The 21,841-nt window shown below is 47.8% G+C and overlaps 1 protein-coding gene across 3 annotated transcripts in view; it reads right to left on the reverse strand.

The window, feature by feature from the left end:
- The window catches only part of SLC25A38 (solute carrier family 25 member 38), a 56,219-nt gene that overhangs the window by 7,245 nt on the left and 27,133 nt on the right, over nucleotides 1-21,841 (reverse strand). The window contains exons 5-6 of one of the 3 annotated variants that reach the window (XR_014454391.1): nucleotides 14,979-15,281; nucleotides 14,187-14,322 (exon numbers count right to left, since the gene is read on the reverse strand). Coding sequence is in view for 2 of the 3 variants with exons in the window: in XM_083156675.1 (XP_083012801.1) it covers nucleotides 14,156-14,322 (167 nt within the window). In the remaining variant the exon portion in view is untranslated. Of the gene's footprint in view, nucleotides 1-14,155; nucleotides 14,323-14,978; nucleotides 15,282-21,841 lie in introns of those variants that run through there. The other 2 variants (XM_083156676.1, XM_083156675.1) reach the window with 2 other exon arrangements.

The raw sequence follows: 21,841 nt of genomic DNA on the forward strand, positions 1-21,841 counted from the left end.
CTCCCCATAAGTTGCCTCTACTACAATAATTCTTCACCAGTTTATGCTTGTCTCACTAACATTTCAGCTAGTTTTCAATAGACTAGACCGGGTTAAAGTTCTTAAGTAACATGATTGCACACAAAATAGATGGGATGTGGTGGGCACTTGCCCCAGTTAGGGTGAACCACACGAGTGCAGGAGAGTGATGACGACACAAGACATCACTGTCCCCGCCAGTGGTAATGTTATTTGTATGTATTTCATTCTTGAGTTTATTTTAAATACTTCTACAGTAAGAAATGTTGAATGTTCTTTATGTCTTCTTCTTCTACCCCCCCCTCCTCTCCCCCCCCCCAAACTCTCCCCTCCACCCTCTGTCTGGGGTCCTTCCCTTTCCACTGCAAAAAGACGCAAGGGCCAGAACTCCCTGTGACCTCCCACTACCCGTCACTCACCAGCCATGACTTCTAACACACAGACGCTTAATCTCCTCTCTTTAAATGTGAAGGGCTTAAACATCCCGGAGAAAAGATCCTCATTACTCAGAGAGCTCAGGGCTAGAAGGGTGGATGTGGCCTTCATCCAAGAAACCCATTTTAAAAAAGGTATGGCACCCAAACTCTTAAATTATTCTTTCCCTGTTGCTCACACTAGTAATAACCCCATAAACAAGACCCTGGGAGTGGCCATATTGATATCCCGCCACCTACACCTAACAGATGTTTCGCACCATGACCTAATTGATGGAAGGTGTCAGGTACTAAAATTCACACTTTTCTCTCAGAGATACACGTTGGTAAACGTATACTTTCCCAATACCCAGCAGAGACAATTTTTCAGTAAAGTCCTCCGGCTTATAGAGCCATTAAGAGAAGGATGCCTCATTCTCGGAGGGGATTTTAATTGGACAATGGATCCTCTAATTGACAGTAATCCCCCCCCAAAACCCAACGCACGCGAGACCATCGGAAGGTGAAACAACTTCTGCACGAATACCAACTAGTGGATGTGTGGAGAATACACCATCCGTCGGTCAAGGACTATACATTCTTTTCCCACCCGCACTCAGTCTATTCCAGAATTGACTACTTTTTAGTTGACCACCGTCACCTCCAATACTTCACCAGTAGTGAGATAGGCCAAATTACATGGTCTGACCACTCCCCCATAGCCATTAAGGTCCAGATGCCCCTAGCCCCTCCCAGGAGACTGTCCTGGCGTCTTAATGAGTTACTACTCTCAGACGTCAGGACTAAAAAAGAACTCGAATCCGCTATCTCCGATTATATCTCAAATAATGATAACGAACTAGCCTCTCCAGTCTCCATCTGGGAGGCACACAAATGTGTGATCAGGGGGAAGTGTATACAATTGGGGACCATGATAAAAAAAGAAAAGGAGGCTAAGAAGCTGGAGCTACTAGAACGGATTAAAACTCTTGAACTAACCCACAAGTCGCTACTCTCTCCGGACACATTAAACGAATTAACGCAGGCTAGATCCTCGCTTAATCAGCTTTTAAGAGATAAAACTAAACAGGAGCTTCGCAGATGTAGACATAAATTCTACTTATGGGGTAATAAACCTAGCACGATGCTTGCAAAAGCACTTAGGACTCAGAGAGCGCATGCATATGTCCATACTATTACAGACCGCTCAGGGAAAAAGGTTTACAATTTCTCACAGATAGCCAAGGCCTTCGTAGACTACTACGCTAAGCTATACAATTTAAGAGAAACCACCCACCAAGCGGAGGATCTAAATTTTAAACGTGAGATTGAGGATTACTTGACATCAGTTAACCTCCCGCGGATCTCAGAAACAGACTTGCTATGGCTCGACCAGCCCTTTACAATAGAAGAGTTAGAATTGGCCCTTAAGAACACCCCCTCCGGAAAGAGCCCTGGCCCAGATGGCTTCACAATAAGCTACTATAAATCATTCCGCTCCCTCCTGATGCCCCTCTTCTTAAAAGCCTGTAACTCGATTTCAAAAGACACTGTCTTCTCTCCCCAAAGCCTAGAAGCCCATATTTCAATAATCCCAAAAGAGGGGAAGGACCCAGGTCAATGTGCTAGCTATAGGCCAATATCACTCTTAAATACAGATCTTAAGTTGTACGCCAAACTGATCGCGCTGCGTCTAGGCTCTCTCCTCCCGGGACTGATACATGAAGACCAGGTAGGCTTCGTGGCAGGGAGGGAGGCTAAAGACAATACGACAAAGGTGATAGATCTAATACACTTTGCAAAAACTAGAGGAATGCATACAGTCCTCCTGTCAACGGACGCAGAAAAGGCCTTTGACAGGATAGACTGGTCGTTTATGGAAGCCGTGCTCAGACATATTGGCATAGGCCCAAACTGCTATCATCGCATCCTAGCGTTATATAATTCTCCCTCTGCACGGGTGAGAGTGAACGGGGCGCTTTCAGACCAATTTACGATTAGAAACGGTACAAGACAGGGCTGCCCCCTCTCGCCTTTAATTTTTGTCTTATGTATGGAAACTCTAGCGCGAGCGGTTCGAATGAACCAAAATATTAAGGGCATCGGGATAGGGAAGACGGAACACAAATTGGCCTTATATGCTGATGATCTCTTAGCAACAATCACAGATCCAGTCACTTCAATGCCCTCATTGATGCTAGAGTTTGAGAGATTCGCTCGCCTATCGAACTTCAAAATTAACTACACGAAATCAGTGGCACTGAACATCTCTGCACCGGCCAATGTTGTCGAAGGGATACAAAATGCGTTCCCGTTCCACTGGCACGCTGACCGCATTAAATATCTGGGTACCTGGCTATCCAAAGACAACACCATGCTCTTTCAACTTAATTTTCTCCCTTTGCTAAAGAATGTAAAAGCAGATTTTGCAAAATGGTCAACCCTCAAACTTTCTTGGCTGGGCAGAGTGAACACTGTCAAAATGAATACCCTCCCCAAAATCTTATACTTACTCCAGGCACTACCGATCGCAATTCCACATTCCTTTTTTAAGGAGTTACAGGGCGCGGTCGGGAAATTTATTTGGGGTAACAATAGGCCGCGAGTCTCTCAAAAAATACTTATACAAAGGAGGGAAAGGGGAGGTCTCCAACTTCCCCACTTCCTCAGTTATTATCATTCGGTACATCTCTCTCGGATCATAGAAATGTCTAGGCCCCTTCAGCTCAAACAGTGGCCCGCCATTGAGGGGCACGCAGTGGGCATTTCCCCAAGAGTTATACCATGGCTTAGGAAATCCCCCATACTGCACCACCCCACGCTCACCACAACAATTCAGTGTTGGCGCACTTATAAAAACCTTCCCTTCTTTAAAACAGGTACATCGCTCCTAACTCCCCTGGTCAACAACCCGGAATTCTTACCGGGTGAGGCACTTCGGACCCTTCCTGCGCGACACTCAATAGACATCTCTTACTTAGGGCAGATAGTGGACAGAACAGGGCTAAGACTCTTCTCTGACCTGCGCACTGAAATGGGACTGCCAGCGAATCTCTTCTGGCTGTACCTCCAGATCAGACATTATGTCTCCTCCCTCCCTAAAAGAGCTCAGGGATGGGAAGCCACTCCGTTTGAATCTCTAATCCTCTCTCGGGAACCGCCGAAACACTTGATTTCTCAGTTATACCAGGTCTGCCTAAATATTCGTACAACAGATTTACCAGCTTACTCAGTCGCCTGGAATAAAGAGCTGACTAGGGAGCTTTCAGAGGACCAGTGGTCAAAAATTTTTAAATACATCTTCGCTGCCTCTTCCTCAATACAGACCCTGGAAACACAGTACAAAATACTCTCACGCTGGTACAGATGTCCGCAGACCCTCCATCAGATAAATAGATCATTGCCGAACATCTGTTGGCGTTGCAACCAATCACCAGGCTCACACATACACATCTGGTGGTCTTGCCCATCTATCCAACCCTACTGGCGCTCGATCCACAGTCTGACGGAAAAAATAATCAATGCCTCCTTACCTTTTAGCCCTGAGCTCTGGCTTTTCAACCTTATTGATCTACCAATTTCTAGTTTTAAAAAGTCCCTGATCAGACATCTATTAAATGCAGCGAGAGCAGTGATCCCATGTTACTGGAGAACCCCAGACACCCCCCCCCATCTCCCGCTGGCTCAATAGAGTCGACCTCTATATGTCAATGGAAGATCTGACCTCTTTCTTAAGGGACACCTCACAGAACTTTGCCGCCACCTGGCTGAGCTGGCTCACCTTCAAGGAATCCCAGGAATATCTTAAACTACTGCAAGAAGAAATTTGTTTGCCCTCTAGTGCCCCTTAGACAGACTCTGTAAAGACCCCCCCCCCACAGCAATCTTCCTCCCTAATTCCCCTCCCATCTCCCCCTTTATCTTCTTTCTTCCTTTCCCGCCTCCTTCTCCAATACTGACTACCCTTACATATGTACCAGGGAACAGGCAACTCCTTTATCTTCTCAGATGTTTGTTTTCTCTCATTATCCTTCTTTTCGCAAAACGTTATAACACATACATAGATAGAGGATTGATATTAGTGATATTGAAATCATATAGAGCGGCTTACTGTTTCGATACACTGAAGTATAAAATGATTATCTAGATCTAATGATATTAGCTAAGAAAAGAGACCTGCCGCAGTGATATTTAAAAAAAGCAACTCTAGAATACGATAGAAGATACCGATGTAAAAGATTCATTGATGTGTATTTGATGTTTGCTTGTTATCCTGTTTTCTTTTCAATAAAAATTGATTGCAAAAAAAAAAGAATAACTGACAAGCAACCATTCAAACAGAAAAGATACAGTAAAACATTTATCTATACTCAGCACGGGCAGGACTGCTGAACAATCATGGCAGGAGCAGGACTGCTGAATAATCATGACAGGATCAATAGCGCTGGGAGGGCGTGCAGTGTCCCCTGCTGCCTCGGAGAAAGGGAATTATCTGTAAGTACCAAATTCCTTGTTTCTCCTACAGCAGCAGGGGACACTGCAGTAATGACGTATGAGATGATACCAAAGCCACTACACCCGGGAGGGCGAGCGCTGAGGATCCTGTAAGACAGCTCTGCCGAAAGAAGAATCCTCTCTGGCAAACCTATCAAACTTGTAAAACTTAGCGAAGGTGTTGGAGCCCACCCAAGTGGCTGCTCTGCAAACTTGTGTTAATGAAACCCCCCTGGCAGCTGCCCAGGAAGTACTGACCGACCTAGTAGAATGGGCAGAGATACGTGAAGGAGCCTGTAGGTGGGCTCTCGCGTAAGCTTCCTTAATGGTAAGGCAGAACCACCTGGCCAGAGTTTGCTTTGATGCTGGCCATCCTTTCTTTTCTGCCCCATACAAAACAAATAAAGACTCAGTCTTTCGAAAAGGAGCAGTTCTGTCCACATATATTCGTAAGGCCCTCACGACATCCAACATTTCTGAAGACCCACAATAGGTTGGTTCACGTGGAACTTAGAAACCACCTTAGGAAGGAATTTTGGATTAGTCCAAAGCTCTGCACGGTCTCTGTGGAACACCAGGAAAGGGGAGCAACATAGCAAAGCCCCCAGCTCCGACACTCTCCTGGCCGAAGCCAGGGCAAGTCTTCCACGTCAACCATTTGATGTCTACTGAACCAAGAGGTTCGAAAAGATCGGATTTCAGAAACTCCAACAGTAGTCCCAAGTCCCATGGTTCGGACGGTGGAACAAAAGGAGACTGCAAACGTAAAGCCCCTTTCAAAAACGTTTGCACTTCAGAAATAAGTGCTAGCTTCCTGTTGAAAAAAAGAGATAAAGCGGAAATTTGGACCTTAATAGACCCCAAACGAAGACCCTTATCCAAACCTGAAAGGAGAAATTCCAAGAGGCGAGGAAGCTGAAAAACTGCTCTCTCCACGTTCCTTCTCTGACACCATGCCACATAAGACTTCCAGATACGATGATAATGTTTCGAAGTCACCTCCTTCCTAGCTTTGAGCATGGTGGGAACTACTGCAACCGGAATACCGCGCCTTTTTAACAAATCGGCCCCAACAGCCACGCCGTCAAACGTAGCTGCGTCAAGCCGGGGTAGGCACGGGCCTTGCTGCAGGAGGTCTTCCCTGAGTGGAAGACGCCATGGAACGTCGGCCTGAAGGAGCTTCAGGTCCGAAAACCAAACCCTTCTCGGCCAATCCGGGGCTATCAATATCACCGAAGCGGACCCTCCTTTTATCCGTTTGAGTACCTGTGCTAACAAGGGAAAGGGAGGGAAGATGTAGATGAGGTCGAAATTCCAAGGAATTGACAACGCATCCACCGCCAGAGCAGCTGGATCCCTCGACCTGGCGCAGTATAGAGGAAGACGGTGATTTAGTCTGGATGCCATCATATCGATCTGAGGAGTACCCCACCGACGTGTGATGAGCTCGAAAACCTCCGGATTTAAAGCCCATTCGCCTGGGTGGAAATCCTGGCGACTGAGGTAATCTGCCTGCAGTTCTCCACCCCCGGGAGGAACACTGCAGTGAGATTGGACGCATAAGTCTCTGCCCACTGTAGGATCGGGCGGACTTCCTTCATTGCTGCCCTGCTCTTCGTCCCGCCCTGGCGGTTTATATATGCAACCGCGGTCGCATTGTCCGATTGGATCATTATCGGCAAACCCCTGAGCATGTCGTGGGCCTGATAAGTTGCCAACCTGATGGCCCTGAGCTCCAGAAGATTTATCAACAGCTTCGATTCCTGGACAGACCAGCGACCCTGAAAGGTGTGGTTTTGGGTTACAGCCCCCCAACCTCTCAGGCTGGCATCCGTTGTAAGAATAGTCCAAATGCAGGGCCTGAAGCTGCGGCCCTTCAAAAGATGAGAAGTTGTTAGCCACCAGTTCAGAGACATACGTGCTTCCCTTGACAGCAGAATCCTTCTGCGAATCTGTAAGTGGGATCCTGACCACTGGGACAGGAGGTTTTCCTGGAAAGTTCTTGTGTGAAAATGACCATAAGGTAGAGCCTCGAATGAGGCTACCATCATCCCCAGTAACCGCGTGCAGGTGTGTGCTGAAACTCTGCGAGTAGACAAGACCTGTCGAGCCATCTTTTGAATGGCCCGCACCTTGTCCATGAGAAGCGAGACAGTCTTGTTTTCTGTGTCCAAAATGAGTCCTAAGAACTTCAGTTTCCTTGATGGTGTCAAATGTGACTTTTTGAAGTTTAGACTCCAGCCATGGTCTACTAAAAATTTGCAAGTTACCCTGGCGTGTTCTACCAGCAATTCCTGGCTTGGCGCCTTGATCAACAGGTCGTCCAGATATGGTATGATTGTTATTCCTTGGAGTCTGAGCGCTGCAATCATGCACGCCATTATCTTCGTAAAGACTCTGGGCGCCGATGACAGGCCGAATGGGAGGGCCCGAAACTGGTAGTGGCAATCGCCTATTGCAAACCTCAAGAAACACTGATGGAGTTCCCAAATTGGTACGTGTAGGTACGCATCCTTTATGTCTAAAGACATCAGAAATTCTCCCTTCTCTAGAGACGCTACAACAGACTGGATGGACTCCATCTTGAACCTCTGATAGCAAACATGAAGATTTAGGTCCTTTAGATTCAAAATAGGGCGTACCGAGCCGTCCGGCTTGGGCACCACGAAGATGCTTGAGTAAAAGCCTCTGCTCCGCTGTGGCGCAGGAACCGGGACCACTACTCCTGCGTCTAAAAGACCCTGGATGGACCTGCAAAGGGCCTGTTTTGCTTCCACCTGCTTTGGAAGACCTATCGGGAAGTATCTTGAGGGGGGAAGCGACGTGAATTGCAGCTTGTATCCCTGGCAAATTATGTCTAAAACCCATGCATCCCTGCAATGGGACTTCCAAATTTCTACAAACTGCAATAGCCTCGCGCCCACCGTGGGGTCCCCCACGTGAGCTGCGAGACAGTCATGCCACTGGTTTGTCAGTGGGCTTGGGATCTGGTCTGCGGGTAGTGGGGGTGGCAGTTGAGGCCACTCTGCACCTCTACCTCTACGGCCCCTAAAGGATGAAAAACCTCCTCTTGATCTTCCTCTGAAACCTGAAGAGCCACGAAAGGCCCGAAAGGAAGGCGCCATAAACTGGCGTTTGGGGGCCGGGGCTGAGGAAGGTAAAAAAGCTGATTTACCCCCTGTAGCCTGCGAAATGAGCTTGTCCAGCTCTGAGCTGAACAACATCTCACCTGAAAAAGGCAGAGCCTCCACCGCCTTCTTAATTTCTGCCTCAGCCTGCCAAGGATGCAGCCAAACTGAGCGTCTGGCCACAACAGCTGAGGCCGAAACCTTTGCTCCCAGGGATGTGACGTCCGCAGACGCCTCCTCTTTAATGAATTCAGCTAAAGGCAATAGGTCCTCCCTAGGAACATCTTGTTCTAAGCCAGAAATAAGCTGAGAGGCCCAAACCTCCATGGCCCGATCCACCCAAGCAGAGGCCAATGCGGGTCTCAACAAAACCCCCGCCGTGGTGTAGATGGTTTTTAAGGTAGTATCTAGACGGCGGTCTGGGGCCTCTTTAAGAGCAACCGCCCCTGGAACAGGGAGAGTCGTCTTCTTTGAAAGCCTAGACCGAGAAATATCTGGGGTGGGCGGAGCTTCCCATTTTTCCCTGGATTCAGGTGAAAACGGGTACAGAGACTTAATACGGGAAGACATCTGAAATTTTCTATCTGGCACTTTCCAGATATCTAACAGCGGGTCATCAAATTCAGTAGAATCTGGAAAATACAACGGTGTCTTCTGAGTACGACCAAAAATAGAAACCTGAGGCTAAGCCTTTGTCTCTTCTAAGTTTAGGGTAGTCCTAACAGCTCTAATTAGACCGTCCACACCCTGAGCATCCTCCTCATCTAAATCATCCTGAGGGGGATCATGAACCTGAGGAGTGATAAACTCTCCTTCTTCTAAAGCTTCAAAACAGTCATCATCATCCAAGTGATGTGGGATAGATAAAGAAGCCATAGCCTTCCTTTTGGTTGCTACCGGTGAAGGAGGCTTCCTCTGAGCTGAACCTGCCAAAGACTGAGACAGGGAATCTACAGAGGTAATGAGAGTCTTAGCCCAAGCTGGTTCAGCTGAAGCCAGTCTAGTGAGCTGTCTGCATTAACTCCCTGTCCTTCCTAGAGGCTACCAATTCAGTAGTTAAATTAGCCAGAACACTGTGAATTGGATCCACAGGTGCCTGTGGAGCCTGAGGGGATAGGACTGGAGCAGAAGCCTTTGCTAAAGCATAACAGGGCTCACAGAGGGATACACCCTTCACATGCTGTGTGTATTGGCCTTGCAGCTTTTACACGAATACAGCTTAATAGCTGCTTTAGAGGAAGTACCTTTCCCAGCCATAACTGCACAGATGCCCCACAGATATTATCTAGGGACAATGCATGCTCACACTCACACAAACAGAGAACACCCCACAATGAAATATATTCCCAGAGTGGGAAAAGAGCCCCAAGGTCTGGGTGTTAACAGGGAGAGAGGAGCCACAAACCCTCCCAATGTGTGTGTGTAAAAAATCCTCTGCAACTTACAGTACCCTGTAGTGTGTGGAAGACAGCGCGTCTGCGCAGGAATGGAGAACCAGCCTGTGGACCTCTCAGTAGCAGCAGTGTCACCTCTCCTGTGCCTGCAGCGATGGCGTCCGTGCGGAAAAAGGATCCTCCCACAAGCCACTAGTTCCCGCGCCTAGTACATGGCGCGCTGCCGGCGGAGATTGGTGACGTCACCGCCGCGCCGCCCGGCCAGCGCGTCTCCTCTGGCCACCCCCCTTCATGGCGCACAGCGCCGTCTCTGACGCTCTGGATGTGGGGGAGAGAGCCGTGGACCCGTAATGCAAGCCGCTGCGGCGGGTCCCCGGAGCCGGTGCACCGGAGGCTGGGTACTGGAGGGAAACTGAAACTGCCGACCAGACCCTCCAGAGCTCCCACGTAGCAGGCACCCCATCCAGGAACTGCCTGTGACACCTATATTTAAAAAATTTGTTCCAAATAAAAAGAAATAAAAACAAAAACCTAATCTCCCTGAGGAGACCTTGCCCAGGAGACCGACTCCTCCGGGCACTTTTTCTAAGACTGAGGTCTGGGGGGAGATAGAGGGGGGAGCAGCCAGCCACAGACAACATTTTCACTTAAGTGCCGACTCCTCCAATGCACCCACTCTATCTCATACGTCATTACTGCAGTGTCCCCTGCTGCTGTAGGAGAAATTACAATAGACTAAATCAATCTGGCCATCTCTAAATTGCCATATGGCAAATACCCAGGACCAGATGGATTCTCGGGTGATTATTACCGCATGCTCCAGTCCCAAATTGCCCCAACTTTATTAGAACTATTTAATAATGTTTATGAGAATGGAATCCAATCCCCTCATTTTAATGAGGCCTTTATCACACTCCTTGCTAAACATGACAGGGATTCATGCTTAATGTCCTCGTACAGGCCCATCAGCTTCTTCTTTTTTTTGAAAATATATTTATTGAGTTTTGTAAATTTTTCTCTTGCACATACAAAGCGTTATATATGCTACAGGCCCATCAGCTTATTAAACGTTGATTACAAATTATTATAAAAAATGGTGGCCCCGCAGCTCCAATCAATTTTGCTGGACATTCTTATCTCTTCACAAATGGGGTTTGTGCAGGGAAGACACTCTGTGCAGCGCTAGTAGCAGTTATCTCTTCTCACAATTCCCCTCGTTCTCGAAAAACATGCTGCTGAGCTTAGACGCAAATAAAGCATTTTAAATGATCTTATGGCCCCATTTATTCTCTGTCTTAGAAAAAAGGGAATTTGATTCGGATTTTATTGCTTTCATCCGTACTATTTATAGTAATCCAACATCATCATCATCATCGTTGATTAATGGGTAGAGGGGACCTTGTTTCTCCCCAGAAAAAGGAACTAGACGTACTTTACATAGTTGGCCAGAATTTAAAGGCATTAAAGTAGGCACTCAGGAATTAAAATTATCGCCCTTCGCCGATGATGTCCTTCTTTATATAGCTGATTCTGAACATACACTACCATTTATTTTGAATAAGATGACCACCGTTGAATCCATAACTGGATTTAGCATAAAAATGGATAAATCAAAAGCCATGCTTCTATATGGTTGTACGACCTCACCTCACTGGGCATCCCAATATAAGTTGAAATGGCAGACTTCACATATCCCATATCTAGGAATTCTAATACCCCGTAACCCCGCCACTTTATATACTCTCAATGTAACTAGAGCTATTGTTTCTTTGACTAATGATATTTCCAAGTGGGAGCACCGTCTGTTATCCTATTTAGGGAGATCTACTGAAAATTATGGCAATCCCAAGACTACTATATCCCTTACAAATACTCCCAGTTTTATTAACTATAAAAGATACCCAACAAATCACAATGCTTTTCCGAAAATTTATTTGGAGAGGGGGACGTGCCCGAATTGTAATGTGGAAACTTATGCCGCCAATATTTAATGGCGGCATTAACTTTCCAGACGTAGTTACTTATAATCATGCCACGCTCTTTAGAATTTGCTTGATTGGCTACACGCCAGTTCGGTTTATACTAATACTTTAATAGACCAAGGCTTCTTGGGTAATATCAGTTTAATTTGTTTTTTGCACCATCAGGAAATACCAGATAATTCAAAAATTAACCTTCTTTTATGGTTAACTAGAAAGATATGGCATATCTTCTGACATTCCGCTGGTCTAAATCAATACCACTCTCTATATCTACCTCTTCTTAAGAACCCAGCTTTTCTCGACGGCATGGCTACTCACTGTTTCTCAGCAGGAGTCATCTCTATTGGTACACTAGTCATGAAGAGGAAAGGCGTCTTCTACGCTTTTCTGAACTATCTTGCACAATGTCCTATGATTAGCCCATATTCCCTAGCATTTATACAAGCTATTCTCTATTCTATGCTTCTCATGTGCAACTGGAACAACACTCTAGACACCATGCTTTCTTACCCGGTCCCAACTTCTTTGGCTAGATCTGTACATTACACCTTTTTGAGGCAAATTCTCAATTATACTACATTGACCACTTTCCCTCACTGACTGTGCAACAACTGCAAAAGGGCCTATTATATTCCCGACAGACACTCAAGGCTAGTATGTACACGGAACTCTCTCAACGTTTACCATAATGCTTACTTATCCCCCGCCAGACGTTTCCATATGGGAACCTCTGATATGCACACCTGCCCAAAATGCTGCCTTGACAATGCAGATACTTACCATTGCTTATGGGCATGTCCAATCATCCGTTACTTTTGGCTCCTTGTAAAACGTTTTGCAGAAGCCAATCTAATTACATTTGTCCCCTTTACCCCGGAATGGGCAATATTGGGCATCCTTGATCCCAATCTCCGCATGACGAGAGAAAGTAAAAAACTACTAGCTTTGAGTGCAGCGGGCAGGAAAACCATTCTTCAAGGTTGGATTGACCCCACCTCTCCACAATTTACCTTATTCCTAACTAAATTTAATTTCCTTTTTAGGATGGATAGGGTGGAAGCAATTGTGGATAGGGGTAAATGTGTGGAAAAATTCTTTCTACTATGGGATTCATATATACCAACCCTTCCTCTCAACACAAGACAGATGATTCATGACCGCTTAAAATCCACTACATGGTATCTCACTAGAACAGCTGCTCAGGATCCTCCTGTCCCTTTGGATTGAGGTGGTGTAATGGTTAGCATTACTGCCTCACAGCGCTGAGGTCAAGGATTCGATTCCTACCATGGCTCTAACTGTCCAGAGTTTGTATATTCTCCCCGTACTTGCATGGGTTTCCTCTGGGTATTCCGGTTTCCTCCCACAATCCAAAAATATACTGGTAGGTTAATTGGCTCCCAACAACTTAACCCTAGAATGTCTGTGTATGTGTATATGTGGTAGGGAACATAGATTGTAAGCTCCACTGGGGCAGGGACTGATGTGAATGTTCAACTGTAAAGGGCTGCGCAATATGTATGCGCTATATAAGAAACGTAATAAATAAATAAGGTCTCACTAAATTGACAATTAATCTTTATCTGATGTTAATCGCATGATCTGTATGATGATTGGACTCAACCTAATGATTGACTGTGTACTACAGTTGTTTGTTAATGAAAATTCTACACACTGTACAATTTCAAATGTACTTGTTACAATATCTACGATGTCTCAATAAAAAGTTATTTAAAAAAAAAAAATGAACATACATATGAGGTTGTGAAGCAGTCTAAATGGGGTATTCAATCTGTGCCAATATTTCTGCAGGCAGAAATATTGTCACTCACCTATTCAATACCTGTCAGCAGTGTCCACTGTATCAACACTGACACTGTAGCAGTGGCTGCTGCTGCAAAGTGCTGACAGCCGCTGGAGGGAGCCAGGGAAGAGCTGCTGGAGGAAGCTGTGTGAGAGTGCGGACAGTCCTGCATGGGGCCGGGGAAGATCTGTCAGACGCTTAGAGCTCCCTTCACTGACAGCAACAGTGCCTCTCTCCGATGCTGACACTGCTCAGTCACGAGAGAGCGGGAGACACAGTCACGCAGACACTGTGTCTGGCTGCTGCTGCTGTCAGATCTCCCCCGGCTCCATGAAGGGCTGTCAACGCTCTCCCTCCGCACCCTCCAGCGGCTGCTAGCACTCTGCAGCAGTGGTCACAGTTACAGTATCAGTGCTGACAGGCTCCCTGTGCTTGCAGCCGGGCTCTACACATGCGCATTACTGAGAAAGTGTATGTGCAGTAGCTGCATCATCAGACAGGGGCCGAATTCGGACTGTGCTTGCAGATCTGAATTGGCCCCCATGTGCAGAGAGAGTTAAGGTGGCCATACATGCACCGATCAACTGATGGAGCCGTCGTCATCCAGTTTGCCAACGACGCATTCCTGGCAGCTGGCACACCGGCGAACATGGAAGTGCGAGCATCTCACATGCTCGCACGGCGAAAGCAGGCTGGCTTTACATCTCTTGCTAGCTACTTAAGAATTTTTGATGGACAAAAAATGAATTTGTTTACCGGGACGTCTAATTTTCTTTGTCACCTGCTGGGCAACAACACTGAATACATATTTATGTAATTTTTTTGGGACAGTTTGTGTCTTCTACATAATGGTTTTGTTACAATGGAATTTTTTTATTAAATATAAATAAGACTAAAATGAACCTGCAGTTTAATTTGTTACCTGATAAATGTAAAGTGCAGCTTGAGCGGTCCAGCAGTACCTTGTACGAGAGAGTTGCATATGAGTCTTTATGACATCAGCAGGCTGGGTAGTTACAGATGCCAGGATACCAGCTATGATGCCACAGCTAAAATTTGTCAGAGGAGTAAATATTGTGGTAAGGTTGTCTGTAGAAAAAATAATAATTTTCATAAGTTGTGCATTACATAACTAATCAGGTTAAAACAAACAAAAACAACCAAACAAAATAAAACACACATATCAAACAAAAGACCATCCATTGCTAAATTGTAATTGTGCTGCCTGGTCATGCTCCCTAGAAAAGGGTGATTCATTCATCAACATTTACATTTCACTTTCACAAACCTGGTATCCATGGTTACTATAGTCCCAGTCACTATGGGCATTTTTTTATTTGCTATATACTGCTTATTTAATGGTATAAAGGGGCATATGTATTAAGCCTGGTGAAGAGATAAACTTGAGATAAAGTGGAGATAAATTGGAAGGAGATAACGCACCAGCAAATCAGCTGGGTTTGAAATATGACAGTTGGAAGTTGATTGGCTGGTGCGTTATCTCCTTCCAATTTATCTCCACTTTATCTCAAGTTTATCTCTTCGCAAAGCTTAATACATCTGCCCCAAAGTGTCTTATTTTAAATCTGCAGTGATCGGGTTCAGCAAAAAAAAATGTGTGAGTCCCAGGGAACAAAAAAATTCCATTATATTGAATGAGGATCGGTCTATTATTTTTGGGGTCTCGGCGCCGTCCTCAGGACCACCAAACAAATACAGCAACAAAGTGTATACAAACAACTTACCCCATATATACCCCCAAGGTTCTGTTTCCTCCCCGGTGCCGGGTTCCATTGAGCCAGAAAACCCCCAGTGACGCATCTCCGGCAGGCAGCTGAGGTCCTCATGGAAACGCCTCAGTGTGCGCTCCATTGACTGCCGCTATGCATTCCACCAGATCTCACTCCACTGGCCCACATTCCTACCTTCACAATCCGGAGGGTTACACCACAAAGTATAAACTGTGGTCATCCCTCTCCGGACCTTGGTTAGGGATAGGGAAAGGTTCATATGGCAGGTACCCAGCTCAAATGGGAGAATCCAGAAACCTGTCCAATAAACAGATACATATTATGAAACATCCATGAAAAAAATAACAACCACATCATCATGCAATAAGTAAATGGAATTATAGCATCTTGTCTAGACCTCCTAGATTAGTTCAACAGAGAATCCCTTTGGATTACTAAAACAAAAAAGTCTATGCACCGAATCACCGCCTCTTAAGGATATTGATTCATAATCAATTATTAATTATGCCCCTCTTCTTGGAAGTGGCGTTCCACCGGTTGATAGATCTCGTTATTTAACATCAGATTGCTAACCTGTGTGCATTCATGCGTTCTCTGAATTTGTGCGTAGTTTGGCCTACATAAAAGGACAAACTACACCACGTGTCTGATGTAATACTTAAACTCTCTAAGTGAATGCATAAACAATTCCCAAGCTATGATATATTTACAGGTGGTACAAATGCCACAACTAACACCCCTGTGGTTTGGTGTAGACATTAGGTTGAACACGCAGGTCTCCTATTAGTAATATCATCATGGACTAGTCTGTCCTGTTAAGGCCCCCATACACTATGCGATTTTGAGCCGATTTCACCCGATTTCGGCACTTTGGGCCGATAAATCGGGTGAAATTGGCTCAAAATTGGTAGTTTGTGACATCTGATCCAATCTGATGCGCGTTCCCGCGCGCATCGGATCGGATCAGGGCGTCGGACCTGCTGAACATAAGATGTATCGGATCTGACCCATCATGGGCACATCGTGGGTACTTTTTAGCACCCACGATGTTTCAGATCCGATAGATCTATGGGTACCTTGAGGACAGGTTCGGGGGAGCTGTAGACGGGGACCGCAGATGCAGAGTAAAGACCGGGGGCGCGGCGGGAGAATAGGAAGAAATCCTACTCAAAAGACCGGGCAGCCGCGGCGCTGATTGGCTGAGCTCTCAGCCAATCAGCGGCCGCCCGGTCTTTTGAATAGGATTTCTTCCTATTCTCCCGCCGCGCCTCCGGTCTCTGTTCTCCATCTGTGGTCCCCATCTGCCGCTACATCTCCTGACGCTCCCCCGGACCACTCCCCGCTTCCAGCCTGCTCCTGCCGCTTCCCCTGACTGGTCCCCGCTGCCGAAGGAGTCGGGTAGGGGAACTGTAAATGCTCCGGGCAGGTGGAGGGAGCTGGGGGCGGGGGACACTGCTAGTTGTGCAGTCAGCGGACGCTGCGGGCCGGGGGACACATAGGCGGCAGTAACATAGAGGCAGGCAGGGGGGAGCCGGGAGCTGTCAGCGCTGGAATAAAAAAAACATACATTGAATGGGCAGCCTGTGATTGGCTGAGCGCTCTCTCAGCCAGTCAGCAATTGGCTGAGAGAAAGCACTCAGCCAATCACAGGCTTCCCATTCATTGTATGGGCTTTTTTTTTCCCAGCATTGACAGCTCCCGCCTCCCCCTGCCCGGCTCTCCGTCGCTGTCACTGTCCCCCGCAGCGTCCCCTGCACGCTGCCTCTGCCCTTCCAGCAGCGCGCCGCAACCCACTGTTTTAAATAGGATTTACTCTCGCCGCTCGCCGCTACACCAGACCTTGCGGCGAGCGGGAGAATAGAAAAAATCCTATTCAAAACCTGTGCGGCCGCTGATTAGCTGAGAGCTCAGCCAATCAGCGGCCGCCCAGATTTTGAATAGGATTTTTTTTACTATGCTCCCGGCCTCCCGCCGCAACCCGCTGCTGACTCTCCGGTCCCCGCGGCGCCCCCTGCCACGGACCCTCTCGCCCCCCCCCCCCCTGCTACTCCCCGGGTTTACATGTGATAAATCGCATCCGATTTATCACATGTAAAAAATGGCACATCAAGTGCCAAATCTTATCAAGCTCCCCGGGGAGCTGCCGGGGGAAGCTCAGGGGAAATCGGGGCTGACTTGTCTTTACGACAAGTCGCCCAAGTGTATGGGGGCCTTAAGTGCCTCCCCCTCTTGAAGGCAGCCATTGTTTGTTTGTTTTTGAAAACGAAAAGATCTTTATCTGAACTTATAATTGGCCTAAGTTGCTTTTTTATAATGTGGCTGGCAGTGGTGAACTAGAGTATGGGATGATTTTTCCTGTGTCCCTATGTGACTGACTCAACAATGCTTATACTTTAGCTTTTTTATTGCAGCATCAATGTTCTATCATAACCCTTGCATCACATTTGGCTATCATCTTATCCAATTCTACTGGAAACCGAGTAGAATCACTGATGATGCGTGTCACCTGCATCAGCTGTGTTAGCGGTAAGACCCATTTAAGGGCTGGGGGATGATGGCTAGTTGCTGTAGGGAGAGTATTGCAGTCAGTTGGTTTTTAAAAAAATCTTAGTTTCAATTTTACCACCTTTTACAGTAATGTTTACATTCCCCACAAAAAGTCACCTTGTGTTACATGTGTAGGTAAATGTAATGGGTGAATCGAGACCATTAACTTTAGAAATTAGACAATGAAAAATAGGAATTTGGTACTCACCGTTAATTCCCTTTCTCCGAATCCGTAGGGGACACTGAAGTCTACGCTGGGGAATAGAGTGGTGTATCGGAGGAGTCGGCACTTTAAGAAACTTGAACTGTGGTATGGCTCCTCCCCCTCTATTCCCCCCTCAGACCTCAGTCTTAGTTGACCGTGCCCGAGAGGAGAAAAGAGACCAGGGAATCCCCAATAGAGAGAAAGAACATTAACAAAAACAAACAACCATACTACTCAGTAGGCTATCAACAACACCCAGACGCATGCATAACCAAACATAACTGCATGCGCTCAAAATAAATCCCCCCCTTTTGGCCTGAACAGTGCCGGGAGGGTGTTCAGTGTCCCCTACGGATTCGGAGAAAGGGAATTAACGGTGAGTACCAAATTCCTATTTTCTCCTTCATCCTTGGGGACACTGAAGTCTACGCTGGGGACGTCCCAAAGCCATCCCCACGGATGGGAAGGCACTGGGCATCCTGAAGCACCGCACGGCCGAAACTGGAGGCAGAGGCCGCAAAGGTGTCAAACCTATAAAACTTAACGAAAGTATTAGGGCCCGACCAGGTGGCCGCCCTACATAACTGTGCCAGGGAAACTCCCCTGGCAGCGGCCCAGGAAGGCCCCACCGAACGGGTGGAATGGGCCGAAATCCTGACTGGCGGTGACTGTGAAGCATGAAGGTAAGCCTGCTTAATGGTGAGACAAATCCACCTAGCCAGAGTCTGTTTAGATGCTGGCCAACCCCGCTTCGCCGAAGAATACAGGACAAACAGTGAATCCGACCTTCTGAGATCTTTGGTCCTATTCACATACACCTGCAAGGCTCGGACCACGTTCAGCGAGGCAGAATCTCCCGTAAGAGCTGGAACCACGATTGGCTGATTCAGGTGATAAGATGAAACCACCTTAGGCAAATAATCCAACCTGGTCCGAAGCTCAGCCCTGTCCGGATGAAACACCAGATAGGGAGACCGGCATGAAAGAGCGCTAAGATCGGACACCCGGCGTGCCGATGCTAACGCGAGCAGTAACACCGTTTTCCAAGTTAACAACCGCAAATCAATAGAATCCAAGGGTTCAAAAAAACTTGACTTAAGATAATCCAAAACTAAGGAAAGATCCCAAGGTTCCTCCGGAGCCCGCACTGGGGGCTGAAGACGGAGAACCCCGCTCAGAAACGTCTGCACCTCAGGAATGACGGCAAGACGCCGATGAAAGAAAACTGACAATGCAGACACTTGTACCTTAAGGGACCCTAGGCGCAAACCCGCCTTAAACCCGGACTGCAGAAACTGCAGCAACCGAGACAAAGAAAAAACAGCCGTGGGCAAGTTACGGCACTCGCACCACGCTACATAGGCCTTCCAAATACTATAATAATGCCGTGAAGTAACCTCCTTCCTGGCTCTTATCATAGTGGGAATCACTGACTTAGGAATTCCTCTTCTGCTCAACAGTGCGGCCTCAACAGCCATGCCGTCAAACGAAGTTGCCGTAAGCCTTGGTAGGCGAACGGCCCCTGCTGTAGAAGATCGTCCCTTAGAGGTAGCTGCCAAGGATGATCTGTCAGGAGCCCCTGAAGGTCGGCATACCAAGGACGACGAGGCCAATTCGGTGCCACCAGGATGACCGTGGACCTCTCCCGCTTGATTCTTCTGAGTACCAACTGAATCAAGGGCAACGGAGGAAACAGATAAATGAGGGCATAGTTCCAACTCGCGGTCAGCGCGTCCGTCGCTACCGCCTCTGGATCCCGAGACCTGGAACAATACAGCCGCACCTTCCGATTGTTCCTGGAGGCCATCATGTCCACCTGAGGCATCCCCCATCGGTGGGCGATCTGGGCAAATACCTCCGGATGTAAGGCCCACTCCCCAGGGTGAACATCCTGGCGACTCAGATAGTCCGCCTCCCAGTTGTCCACCCCGGGAATGAAGACCGCTGACAAGGCCAGAGCATGCCGCTCTGCCCATTGCAGAATTGGACGGACCTCCTGCATGGCTCCGCGACTGCGCGTTCCGCCCTGCCGGTTCACATAAGCCACAGCCGTGGCATTGTCCGACTGAATGCGAATCGCCTTCCCTCGGAGGATCCCGTCCGCATTGGACAAGGCCAGACGAATCGCGCGAAGCTCCAAGATGTTTATAGATAGCTTCGCCTCCTGAAACGACCAACGACCCTGGAAGTGCTGTCCCAACACAACCGCCCCCCAGCCCCGGAGGCTGGCATCGGTCGTTACCATCGTCCAATCCCAGATTCCGAAACGTCGGCCCTCCAACAAATTGGCCGACAGTAGCCACCACTGGAGAGAGAGACGGCTGCAAGGCGATAAAGCCACCATCTTGTACATGTGCAAGTGGGAGCCCGACCACTTCCTGAGCAGGTCTAATTGAAAGGTCCTTGAATGGCTGCGGCCGAACTGAAGAGCCTCGAACGAGGCTACCATCTTGCCCAGCAATCGAATACATAAGTGCACCGACACTCTCCGAGGTCGAAGCACCTGCCGAACCAATTCCTGCAGTGACAACATCTTTTCCCGAGGCAGAAAAACTTTTTGAACCTCCGTGTCCAAAATCAACCCCAGGCATACAATCCTTCTTGAAGGATTCAGCTGAGATTTCTGGTAGTTGAGAATCCAACCATGGGTCAATAACGTCTGGCAGGTTACCTGAATCGCCTGCGTCAACTGATCCCTGGATTCGGCCTTGATGAGTAAATCGTCCAAATAAGGAACGATCTTTACTCCCAGAGAATGAAGCACCTCTACCATCACTGCCATTACCTTGGTAAACAGACGTGGCGCCGATGAAAGGCCAAAGGGCAGAGCCCGAAACTGAAAATGGAGATCCCTTATCGCAAAGCGAAGAAACTTCTGATGCGGGACGTAAATGGGAATATGCAAATAAGCATCTTTGACATCCAAAGATGCTAAAAATTCCCCCGGCTCCAGCCCTGCAACCACAGAACGAAGAGACTCCATTTTGAATCTGTGGTACGTGATGTATTCGTTTAAAGCTTTTAAATTCAATATTGGTCGAACCGAACCGTCCGGTTTCGGAACCAGGAACAGGGGAGAATAAAACCCCTCTGTGCGTTGTTCGGAAGGAACCGGCATTATAACTCCTGCGGTCAACAGCTTCTGTACTGCTTGAAGAAGCAACTGACGGTTCAATTCCACGTGAGGCAGACCTATTGTAAAAAACTGGCGAGGAGGAGTACCGGAAAACTCCAGTCTGTACCCCTGCGCAATTACGGACAGAACCCACTTGTCCTTGCAAGACCCCTCCCAGGCCTGCCGGAAGTCCAACAGGCGAGCCCCTACTCTGGGATCCCCCAGGTAGGAGGGCCGGGAGTCATGCTGCGGGCTTTTCGGTTTGCTTGACGTCTGCGCGCCGAGCGGCTGGTCCTGAGGAAGTGGCTGCTCCACCAAACCCTCTGCCTCTGCCACGAGAAGCGGTAAAGGATCCTCTGGACTTACCTCTGAACTTAGGTGCCCCCCGAAAGGAGCGAAAAGCCGGGCCTTGATAAGGCTTTTTGAGAGGAGGGGCCGCGGAAGGCAGGAAAGTTGATTTGCCTCCTGTGGCCAGAGAAATCAACTTGTCTAACTCCGGCCCAAATAAGACCTCTCCCGTAAACGGAAGAGCCTCTACCGCCTTTTTAATGTCCGCCTCCGCTTGCCAGGACTTAAGCCACAATGACCTCCTAGCCGTAATGGACTGAGCAGAAATCCTTGCCACCAGAGCCGCAGAATCCCTTGCAGCCTCTCCAATATACATCGCAGATTCCCGCATCTGTTCTGCTAACTGAATGAACTCCTCAGACGAGCCCTGATCATTCAGACCTTTAGACAAATCCTCGGCCCATTTCTCCATGGCCCTACTGACCCAGGAAATCACAAGAATGGGCCGAAGTGACACACCTGCGGTTGAAAAAATCTGCTTAAGCCCCGCCTCTAGACGCCTATCTGGCGCCTCCTTGAGGGCCACTGCCCCAGGTATGGGAAGTGCCGCTTTCTTGGAAAGCTTTGACACTGACGCGTCTGCCAACGGCGGAGTCTCCCATTTTGCCCTAGCCTCCGGAGCAAATGGGTAAGAGGCCTTAA

The sequence above is a fragment of the Crinia signifera genome, chromosome 8 (assembly GCF_055691185.1).
Source record: "Crinia signifera chromosome 8, ASM5569118v1, whole genome shotgun sequence".
NCBI classification, from domain to species: Eukaryota; Metazoa; Chordata; class Amphibia; order Anura; family Myobatrachidae; genus Crinia; species Crinia signifera.